Source organism: Urtica dioica, chromosome 3 (genome assembly GCF_054948205.1).
Source record: "Urtica dioica subsp. dioica isolate 48M chromosome 3, U.dioica_male_clone48M_v1_H2, whole genome shotgun sequence".
Lineage (NCBI taxonomy): Eukaryota > Viridiplantae > Streptophyta > Magnoliopsida > Rosales > Urticaceae > Urtica > Urtica dioica.
In genome coordinates, this window is record NC_142758.1 from 36,165,453 (window position 1) to 36,177,663 (window position 12,211).

The 12,211-nt window shown below is 35.5% G+C and overlaps 1 protein-coding gene across 1 annotated transcript; it reads right to left on the bottom strand.

Annotated features, from left to right (window-relative positions):
- Nucleotides 1-737: 737 nt before the first annotated feature.
- Nucleotides 738-3,326, bottom strand: LOC149402662 (uncharacterized). Its single transcript, XM_089608476.1, has 6 exons — nt 3,233-3,326; nt 3,141-3,176; nt 2,642-2,746; nt 1,249-2,030; nt 1,011-1,154; nt 738-938 (listed from the first exon to the last, which is right to left on the bottom strand). The coding sequence occupies exons 1-6, from the start codon at nt 3,324-3,326 to the stop codon at nt 738-740; spliced, it is 1,362 nt and encodes a 453-aa protein (XP_089464602.1).
- Nucleotides 3,327-12,211: the final 8,885 nt, after the last annotated feature.

Here is a 12,211-nt window from a genome sequence, read left to right on the forward strand (position 1 = left end):
AACCGTTGTAGAAGCTTCTACAACGCTTAAATATCCGTTGTAGAAAGCTGTTGGATTCTACAACGGATTTTTAAGCGTTGTAGAAGCTTATACAACGCAGGATTCTACAACGCTTGAGAAGCGTTGTAGAATCATTCTACAACTGTTTTTAAGCGTTGTAGAATCCTAGTTTTGTAGTATTGCATGCTTATTTTGGTAATATTTTGTTCATTGTGATTATGTCATTTAATTTATTTTCATATGGTTAATGGTGTTAATATTGAATCATTATACCAATAAGGTATTATTTACACAAAATTCTTTGTTAATACGTCGTTGTAATGACATATATTAACAGAAATATACTTAGGTATAATTGAAAAATAAAGTATGATCAATGTACAAACTAAAATATACTTATGTCTTGTTAACATAAATTAACCAATATACACTGATTATATCTGTTAGTTGTTGTATATTGAAAACTTGTATCAAAATATGCGAGTATATATTTTGGTTAATGTTTGTTAATATGATGGTATGCAACAATATAATCAATTCCAGTAGTTGCTTGATATTAAAGCGCAGGATTAAAAAGCAAGATTTATAGAACCAACTTTGACATTAAAACAAGTCTCCAATTTAAATTTAAACACAATCGTTCAAAAACAAATTGAACCAAATCATTGAATGAAAACAAAACGTGAAAAAGATAATTCCAACAATGTCAAATGGAAAACTATAAAAGGTTAAAAGAACTAAGACGGACAGCGCCTCTTGTTGTGACCACATTTTCCACATTTCCCACAATGGACAGTGTACGGCTTCTTCATTTCATCTTTAGAACGAAATTTTTTCATTTTTGGTCTTCCGGCTTGACGTTTCTGAACCGGAGGGTTTATAATCTGAGCTTGTGAAGGCAAATTCCAATCACCATCATGTGTTATCGTGTTCACATCCTATGCATAAACAGCTTCAAATGCAGCTTTAGTGAAGTAAGACGGTATGAAATTTATTGGCTTTAAATTAACCCTATACAAAGCTGCAGCCGCATGAGAACACGAGAAATCTTCTAGTTGCCAATAGCAACAAGAACATGTTCTTGCTGTAATATCAACAACCATATGACGCATGCCATCAATAACTTCAAACTGAAAGCTGTTGATCGGTAATACCTAAAAACATTTGATATAAAGCACGACATTAACAAACATTAACAAAAATAAACAGAAAGTTACTCTATTAACTAATATTAACAAGTTAACTTACATTCATGATGCGCGCATCGCTCTCGACTTCCTCAAGCAGTTTTAAAGCATGGGCAGTGATACTGTTTACCATCTTGGGGATGAGTCCCCTCCTATCGTTGAACCATTTTTGCAACAGACAACGCCAACTCAAAAGAAGAGCTGCGACTGGCCATCCCCGAGCCACATTTAACACAGCGTTCATAGATTCAGAAATGTTGGTTGTCATCAATCCATGCCTTCTACCTTTAAAGTGAACACGAGACCATAACTCCGGCCTGGCATCAAGTAAGCACTTCTTTATTGCCGGCTTATCTTTCGAAAGCACATCCAACCAATAATCAAAGTCCTTGATCGTATATGCCTTGGCACATCTATAAAACATCGGCTGAATATACGATTTCCCAAATTTGGACTTGACGTTGGCCCACTGATGTTGCATGCATACAGCGTACTTCGCTTCAGGGAAAACACGATGTACTGCCTTGGGAATTGATGAATTTCTGTCAGAAATAATGACCAAATCCTCCCTAACACCATAGGCATATCTAACCCGTTCCATAAACCATAACCATGATTTATCATTTTCATAATCTACTATTCCAAACGCCAATGGAAAAAGGTGGTTATCGCCATCATGTGCAGTAGCCAACAATAATGTTCCATGGTACTTACCTTTTAAAAAAGTACCATCCACCGATATAACTGGGCGACAAAAGTTCCAACCCCGAATAGACGCAGATACCGCCAAGAAAAAATACTTGAAGTTTCCATTATCATCATTTACTGTCTCGGTGAAACTCCCTGAAAAGTTGGTCAAAAACAAATTAATATACATATATAAACCTAAATAAACAGAAAATAACACAAATAAATAAACACAAATTGCTACTGTACCTGGATTTTTTTGTCTAATCATCTCACCAATGATAGGAAGATGGGAATAAGACTCCTCAATTTGCCACGAATCACTGTCAAAGCTTTGGTACGTCCTTTCTAAGCCTTAAAGTAGCTAATCTCGACTTTAAATCGAGTCCTCATTATATCTACCACACCCAGGGGTGTTAAACTATTTCCCAAAGCGCCTGAAAGATCTTGTTTAACGCACTGGCCAACCAAAGAAGATGAAACCTGACGATTCTAAACTTGGGTATTGTTTCCAAAACAATTGTGAGCGTTTACATACGATCTAATAACCCATATCTTGGACTGAGAACAAACAGATGCGATCATGTTCCATGCACAATCAGAATTCATACACACAATAGAATATCGTGTTTGGCTAGACCTTTCAACTTTAAGTTGAAAATTATTTCTCATAGCTATGACTTTCATGGCGGTTACCAAATTTGTTTTCCAAATAAAAATGTCATTGACATTAACATTGAACTTCATCGAAATGTTTGCCAGATCACGTCCACCATAGAAAACTGATTCAGATTCATCTGATTTTTCAAGAAATGATGCAATAGAAGAAGAGGTTTCAGCCGATTCAATGAATTGACGCTCAAAGACTTTAACTACAAGAAAATAAAACACAAAAATTAACATCTAATCTACGTTGTAATCAAACCAGTTAGTCAAACAATGTTGTTTTGTGAGATTTATGGTTGATACAAATTAAACAAAGAAATAAAAACAAATGACCAGCACGATACAAAAACAAAAAAAACATACTATAAATCCAAGAATTATACATAACAGAAATAAACAGATATTAACAGAAATTAACAGGATTGAAATCGTCAACAGATCGACAACAGATTACATACAAAACACCAAACCCCAGATCATCAACAGCAATTAACAAGAATTAACATAAATTAACATGATTGAAATCGTCAACAGATCGACAACAGATTAAACACAAAACACCAAACCCTAGATCGTTAACAGCAATTAACAAGAATTAACAGAAATTAACATGATTGAAAACAAGATCTTTAATTCCTGTACAAATATCACACATAAAAACAGATAACAAAAACCTATAAATCGTTCAATACCTGATTCAATGAGTGAAAAGTCGTCACTCAAAGATCTTGTAAGGGACAGTTCTTCATTCGTAATTGTTGAAACAGACAAATTTTCTATTGACATTCCTTAGGGTTGGTTTTTTCGGTGGAACAGATGAAAAACGAGGTCAGATTTAAATGTGTTTATTGATGAATAAGACTCTTCAGAACAGAACCTGTATTATCTAAAAATCAAAGAAGAAGAAAAATTGTGTGTGGTTAGGCGCTGAATTGTTTTTGAAATTTGAATATAACGTAACTTTCCAATCTCATTAACAATCTGATTCAATAGAATCTGTATTAAACGTGTATATTTTCTATGATTAAACGTGGAAATTCTGTTAAACAAGCATTAAAAGTCGATCATTGGTTGACTTTTTCATTTTGATTCTTTCAGTTTATATAAAACTAACGTTCAAAAAATAATAAGGGCAGTTTAGGTAGAAAAAATAAGTCTGAATTGCCAGCTCATCCATATTGGCTATTCTGCAAAAGTTTCTCAAAGGTTGTCTATTTTGCAATCTAAACGTTTGGACATGGCTAGTTCGTCTAATTTTTGTTAAAAAAATTGTCAAGAATGTGGTTACCTTAGTAATCAGATTACCTAAAAAAGAGGTAATCCTAATACCACCAAATAGGTGTTATTCATATTACAACATGGGAATCTCATTATTTCTATTATATATATGATATTTGGATTACTTACGTATATATTTTCTTGTATATATATTATACTGTACGGACACGTTTAATATATATTTCATTATTTCCATAAGTTATATACGTTCCTACATAATATATATATATATATATATATATACACATGATATTATGTACTCAGGCCACGTAGATATATACTACGTATATAATATTATATATTATATTAAGTTTTATATATCAATGAAATAAACTGAAAAATACCCAATTAAATTACTATTATAGATTTATAATAAATGTGGTTATATGTATGTAGATAGTTTTATCCATATATAGTAATAATGAAATTATATATTATTAACTTTATATATTAATATATATATTATCTATATATACATATATATATACCTGCTTTTAAAAAATATATCGTAGATACATTATTAATTAATTATATATATTATAATGTAAGTTAAGTGTATACTTAAATTAATTACTAACTATATATTATATCTTTGATACATGTATTATATTGTTAGTTACGTTTTGTTGGAAAATTTAATTTTTTTTTCCTACATTTAATCTAAGTGTTTCAATTACCTAGTAAGAATTGATTTTTTTTTTCTCATTATAAAGGCTCTATATCAAGACAATTTTTTTCTTTCTTATAAAATTGTTTTTCACATTCTGATTTTTTTTTAATTTTTTTTTCCTTTTCCTGTTTTTAAAATATTATAAGAGAATATATTTGACTTATTTTTTTGTTAGGCATTATACTATGTTATAAAATTAAATGTAATATTCCCATTAATTTATTTTAAAAGATTAAATTATACAACAAAACATTATAATCATATATTCTTGAGAATGTGATTAGGTTACCTTCAATGAAAGTCTAAATATTTAAAACAGAAAACTCATGATTATATAGTTGGTAACTACTAAATCGTTGTTAATTGTATATTAATTAAGCTATATATTTATTTTATAGAAAAGTCAAACTATTAGTTGATATTAAAATTGAAGATAATATTTATATTAAGTAAGAAGATAATATATATTTATGACGATTACATTTTCATTGATCAGCACCTTTAATGTGTGTGTATTATATAGAATAGTATTTGAAATTGAGCATTTCCCTAATAAAGTACGAAATCCATATTATATACTCACATTTGCGACTATTTTCATTAAGATATATCAAATGAAAAATTTCCTTTTTATTCCATCAATTACCTAAAAAATCTGTATGTTACGATTGTAGGCAATATTATATATAGATGAAAGATCTCATGCTCTATATCAATACCTATCCCAAACCCTTCAAAGAGCCCAATAATAAAATAAAACGACAAAATATGAAGAACAGTTCGCTCTACTCGCTTTCAGTGGTGTTAGTTATCATCGCATGTGAGTAACTTTAATCGAAATTATGTACGTACGGTCACAAAAATTTTATTCGCATGTGAGATATTTACATGCGATTCTTTTTTACACATTACATTATTATTAACATGTCAAGTTTGGTATATATGCAGGCACAGAACAGTCGTTGATCGGGAGAATTGAAGCAAGAGAGCCATTGATATCATGTTCCAAAACTTCGGACTGTGTTAACAGAAAACAATGTGGGAAATTTGGTTCTCCAACTTGCTTCAACGGAAAATGTGATTGTATTATCGATAACACCATAACTTCCTCCTCGTCCGGTTCCTATGAGTCAAGTAATATATTGAAACTTATAATGTGAATATAAAATGTTTTACTTTATCATTTGTGCATGAGATTCGATTTTACATAGCTTGATGATAGATGATATTAAAACCTTGGTATATGTGTGCAGACTCGGAAAAAGTTGAAGCAATAGATTCACCGATAGAGTGTTCCAAGATTTCTGACTGCGTAGACAAAAAAGCATGCGAACGACAAAGGTTTCCTATCCCTATTTGCGTAAACGGTATATGTGATTGCGTTCCTGATCTTAATTAATTTATTAAAGACTTCTGATGTATGAAAAAGGGCGTGCTATAGCTTCGTGACTCAAATTGCGTCATGAAACTAAAAGAATAAATTGATTATATTTCGCAAATGATCTCTCTCTCTCTCTCTCTCTCGCAAATGACCTCTCTCTCTCTCGTATTTCTTATTTGTATTTTCTTTTATATAGGAAAATAATAAATAATTTGACAAGCAATCATATTTAAAAATTAAGTTCATGTTGTTAGCAATATATTATAATAATATTGACGAAATACAAAGATAATTTGCAAAAAATTAAATAAAATTGATTTTCCAAAAACTAAAAAAATAAATTACAAAACCGAAAAAATCTTGACCGGTATGAACACAAGAATGAATGAATGGAAAAGAAAGCGTCGAAGCCTATTGGATGCTTGAAGCTTTTTATCGCCCTCCACGGATGCTAGATTAGTTAAGCGAAAGCATCTCAAGATACAATGACAATAAGACAAGTTTAACACCACTCGGTTTGACTTTGGCAAACTAAAACCTTAGTATCAGAACCTACCACTGGACTACGAATAAAAATAAACAAAGAAAATAATTTCGGAGTGAGGGAGAGAGGAAGCTATGAAAGACTTTCTCTGGATGATTTTCGAATGAGAGACTTCGACCTCCTTTCATAGGGGAGACCAAGAACGGTTACCACCATTCTCCATCAATGCTCGATTACAAAACGTCTCCATAAGTGCATGATAAATGCACGGTTACAAGCGTTGAAAGCTCGTCCAGCCAAGCTAAAAAACGTCATACAAAATGGTACAGTTACCAACATTAAACTCATGGAAAAACCGTCCACTTTAACACCAAGTAATAAAATGATTTTATTTTTATTTTATAAAATAAGAAGAAATCAAAAGGAAAAATTTAGGATCCAGGCCCAAACCCAACCCGACCCGCCCGGATAGACGACGGGCGTGTGTGGTGAACTTCGACTTCCCTAAGCCCTTGCCCCTCTATAAAATTGGGTCACCCGTGGGAATATTATAATAATATTGGCGGAATATAAATATAATTTGGAAAAATATAAATAAAATTGTTTTCGTAAAATAATAAAATAAATTACAAAACCGAAAAAACCTTCACCGGTATGAACACAAGAATGAGTAAATGGAAAAGAAAGCGTCGAAGCCCATTAACCGGTTTCCTTGAATTTTTTATCACCCTCCACAGGTGCTGGATTAGTTGAGCAAAAGTCTCCCAAGATACAATGACACACAACCTTAGCACCACTCGGCTTGACTTGGGCGAACTAGAACATTAGTACCAGAACCTACCACCGGACTATGAATAAAAACAAAGAAATAAAACAATTTCAGAGAGAGAGAGAGAGAGAGAGAGAGAGAGAGAGAGAGAGAGAGAGGAAGCTATGAAAGACTTGCTCTGTATGATTTTCGAATAAGAGACTTCGACCTCCTTTTATAAGATAGGCTAGACACGGTTATAAGCATTGTCCATCAATGCTCGGTTACAAAATGTCTCCATAAGTACATGGTAAATGCATAAGTACAAGAATTGAATGCTCGTCCAGCAAAACTTAGAAACGTCTAATTAAATGGTACACTTACAAGCATTAAACTCATGCAAAAATCGTCCACTTTAACACCAAATAATAATATGATTTTATTTTATTTAATAAAATAAAAAGAAATCAGAATGAAAAATTTAGGATCTAGGCCCAAGCTCAACCCGACACGCCCTGACGGCGAGCGTGTGTGGTGGACTTGGACTTCTCTGAGCCCTTGCCCCTATACAAAATTGGGTCACCCTTGGGAACCCAAACCATATTTCCACATAATTGGTGTATAAGCGCACACAAAATTCACATATCTCTTCCATGTGGGACTCTTGTATATCCACGCACATCCACAATACATTTTATTTCATTCACAACATTGGCGTTTTCCAATACATTTTGAGCATCAATTTCTCATTCAATATAGCATTGATTTTGACAAATAAACATTCAATCTTATACCCGTCGCAACGAGGAATAAGAGTACGTAGGAATTAGTCTATTTCGATGTGGGCATCTCACTCAAATCTTAGTCACAAATCGGCCACACAATTGTAAATAAATACCATTTATTACAATATTTCCAACAAATGTATTATTACTAATTTGCAAGTGATTAGCCATTCTTTAAATGCTAAATGAAAGTAATAAACAATACTTAGTTTATGGTACATATGTAGTCATGATATACCTCCCAATAAACAAGATATCTTTATACATTTTTTTATGAGTTATGCGCAAATCCGATTGAGCTTTCTCAAATCCAGCTTCCGGAGTCATGTTGAACTACATAATCTGCGTGCTCACCTACCGCTCTGTTATATCTCCCAGTGAATCAAGCTCATAATTTGATAGTGTCGATCGGTAATAGCTTTCTTGTAATGAAGCTCTCCCAAGAAGAATTTCCACGTAGATCATGGTAAACTTAAACTTGTCGTACATAATTCCAACAATTTTAGGACTAATTTCAAAATGAGAATAAGTTGTTCATCGATATGAACTAAAGAGCGAGTGAGGCCAATGCTTGGTGTTGTCGGGCCGTCCCGTACCGACGAGGACAAAAGCGTCACTTCAACCCACACGACCGACGCAGTGCTTCGGACGGCTGCCAGACGGCAAAACCTTGCCTCGGCCATTGGCCGCCCCAAACCTTTGGCCGGCCAATGGCCGAGAGAGTTTGGGCCGGCCATTGGCCGGGTGAATCTCGATCGGCCAATGGCCGAGTGAAGCGCCTGGGCTGGCCAATGGCCGAGTGAGATTGAGCCGGCCATTATCCGGGTGAGATTCGATCGGCCAATGGCCGAGTGAGGGGCCTGGGCCGGCCAATGGCCGGGTGAGTTTGTCCGGCCATTGACCGGGTGAGTTTGTCCGGTCGCTGGAATGGCCGATAGCGTCATCGGGTGTCGCCGAGCCGATAACACAAACATTGCAGGGAGTTCGTGTAACTAGATGCTTAAAAGAATCCTAAACAATTTATATTCTACAAGAAAAACAAATCAACAGGTCTAGTTTGTAATTAAACACGATGAACTTATTTAAGAAAAATGACCATGAGAAATAAATATAAAAAATTATGAAATTAGAAAACTTACATAATATCCCCTATTCAAGTTTCAACGTTTTTTTGAATCAGTTTCAGGACATTTGTCGTGTTCTTTGGAATGGACTTACATCAAATCTTTTGAATTGTTATAATTATATAGATAAGAAACTAAGGTGTGCGCCAACTCTATTGTTTCACACCTTTTCAATCCCAATGGTGAAATAATTTTTCTCTTCGGAAAAGGTGGAGGAAAAAAATCTCAAGTGTATATATATATATATATATATATATACACACATAGTCCACCCCTATGTATTTGGTTGCACAAAGTTTTCCTCATAACACAAAGGGGCTATTCTTGTGAAATCAAATATTCACTATCTAAATTTTACTTCATATTATTGTAATATAAGATTGAATAAGAATATATTATTTCATATAACTAAACAATATCAAAATATCTCCTCGATATTCTCATAAATGATATCATAATATATATTCATTTAATATGTATTACCATTATTTATTATTTGAAAACCCATAATATAATTGGAATCCAGGCTGAGTGTGACATGTGTCACACGCCTAACACAAACTCAACTGGAATTTTTGAGCTGATTTAATGCTGTACATAAGTCCATACATAAATGATATTCTAAATTACTTACCCTTAATAACTTTTATGTAAAAACTCTTGATCCAAAAAAGTGTTGTAGTGAAACCGCGATTGTGAGCTTCTAGTCAAATAAATCATTTAAGTATCATTTTGATGAAGTGTTTGTTGTTATGGTCAGTACGTGTTCACGTACCCTATAGGTCAACCCATGATACAAAATGTGTACTTCAGTCGTTCTCGAAAAACTCGAAACATTGAATTTCACGCGACTTGCGCGAAATCCGGGACTCTAAAATTCCAACGGACCAGATCACTGAAAAAACCCGCTGAAGTCCACGGACGGAAAAGGCCCATCAAAAAGGTCCGAAAAGTCTAAGCCCAAGCTCCCACATAGATCAGGGATTCGCCATCGCGCGCTCCTCGACAGGAGTGTGCGCGCGGCGCGCAGAGCAACTGCCGCGCCGCGCAACACCCCCGCTCGCTGCAAGCGCGCCCCAAAACTGCCTCGCGTGCCCGAAACCCATGGCCCGCTCCCCGAGGTACGTCTAGACGCCCTCCTAGGCCTCCTCATTCACTATAAATACCTCATCTCATTGAGGGGGAGAGAGACAATGAATCTTTTCCTTGGCACTTCCAAATACGTCCTCATACTCGAAGCGCGCGAACTCGATGATCGAGGTGGAGGCCTTAGAAGTTAGATAGGGGCTCCATGAATCACCTTTGAAAGTATGGAAGGGCATCGTGTCGAGAAATGATGTGGAGTTCTTTCGCAATGCCGTTTCTGACGACCAGAGGGTACGTTTTGTTCTACTTGTCTCATCGCACCCTTTTGCACATGCAACCCGGGGCGATAAGATTCTACACAACCTCATTATGCGCATGGGACTTGTCTAGGAGGAGCTTGCTGAACCAAATCTCAAATAACTCGGGGTGAACGAGGTTCTCACTCAAGGACGGAGTTTGCGAGTATTTCCTTGGAAAAAGGAGTCCTCAAGCAAGGCCGCCTATATCCGAGCGGAGCGCGAGCATGAGTCTATGACGGGGGAGGTTGCTCGACTAACTGTGGAAAAGGCCACAGTGGAGCAACTTGCGTCTGACTTGCAAGACGACTTCGATATCAGGGTTGAGGAGGCAATGTGTGTTGCAGCGGTGGAGTGTCGGGAAGCTACCACGGCCGAGAATTTTTCTCGGGGGTCACTTTCGCCTTCTTCGATTCTCTATTCTCGCCGCTTGATGGGGTCAAGCGTCCTAGTGGCAGAGACCGTTGTCGCACGAAAGTGAACAACGATTAAAAACCTTGGGCGGTTCGGTCCAAGGCCGGACCTGTTGGAATTGATCTAGGTTTTAAGAAAAAGTTTAACGCTTCGGTAAGCGGCAGAATTTTAAAAATTTTCTTTTACAAGTAAAACGATTTTACTAACCTAGACAAAGAGCAAGCACATGTAAATAAAAACTAATATGAGCATAGAAGTTTACTAACCTTTTTAGACGCTTGAACGTTGAGAAGCTTTTGGAAAAAGGTTGCAACGTTCGTCTCTCCTCACAGCACGTCTCTCTTCCTTCCATGGCAACTCGAGCAACCACGAAAGTTTCTATCACTAAATCACTCGAGGAAAAAGGAATTAGTGAGTGGGCACTTTTGAACACCACGACTTAAGAACGAGTCTTGAAGTCACAGAGCTAAACACTAGGTCAAATGAGGACCTACGTGCCAAAACAATAAAACGAAATGGAATAGAGAGAGAGAGGAGAGGGGCGGCCAAGTCTAGAGAGAGAAGCTCTCAATCTCTAAAACTTTGGATGAATGAAATGTGAAGAATAAGGCTCTTATTTATAGGAGAGGTCTCACCTTCAATAATGTAGTTTCCACTTCTATAGAATATCACATATTCATGAGCCAATTTCCTTTTCTTCTCCTTTATTTGGGCGGCCAAGACTTGCCAAGCAAGTCCTTGGATTTGTTTCCTCTTTTATTTGCTTCTCCCTTGACCCATTTGGGCGCCCACCTTGGTTTCCTCTTAGGGGAAATTTGTTTCCTCTTTTTCTTTTGGCAAGTATCTTCATACATTCATGCACAAAATATTCTCTCTTTCTTTGGGTATGTTGGGCGCCTATGGCCTTCAAGAAAGGGCTTCTAGAAGCTTTTCCATTTGTTCATGACAACATGAAAAATGCCCATTAAGAATTTTCAATAAAATTCTTATGAAATGAAATTAATCAACAAGACCCAATGATCAAGTCATGGCCGAGTGTTATTAAGTCATCAAATGACCTTGTCAAAAAATTTATTGACATTCATTTCATCCTATGTCTCAAAAGACAAAAATACCCTTTTGACAATTTTCGTTCCAGCTTAACTATTCCTACTCGATGTGATTCGTGATAGTGACCTCATGGATCCAAATGAACAAAGCTTGAGCTAAATACTTGGACTCAAAAGTTCACAAACCTTTTCCAAGTTTAGCTTAATGCCAACTGACTCCACTAAAGAGTTGACACTGAAAATCTCTCGGTTCAAATTAATTTATTTTTTACTCAAGAATTCAACCTAATTGTAATGAGCGGATCCACAAAATATTATCAGTGTTTACTCTTCATGAATATCATCAGCTAGTCGGG

Excerpts from the sequence above, each read along its gene's own strand:
- LOC149402662 (XM_089608476.1), bottom strand. The coding sequence starts at position 3,326 with ATGTCAATAGAAAATTTGTCTGTTTCAACAATTACGAATGAAGAACTG. Across the intron at positions 2,747-3,140 it reads TTTCAATCATGTTAATTTCT|TTAAAGTCTTTGAGCGTCAA; the intron begins GTTAATTCTTGT and ends ATTTTCTTGTAG. Across the intron at positions 939-1,010 it reads CGGCTGCAGCTTTGTATAGG|GATGTGAACACGATAACACA; the intron begins GTTAATTTAAAG and ends GTTTATGCATAG.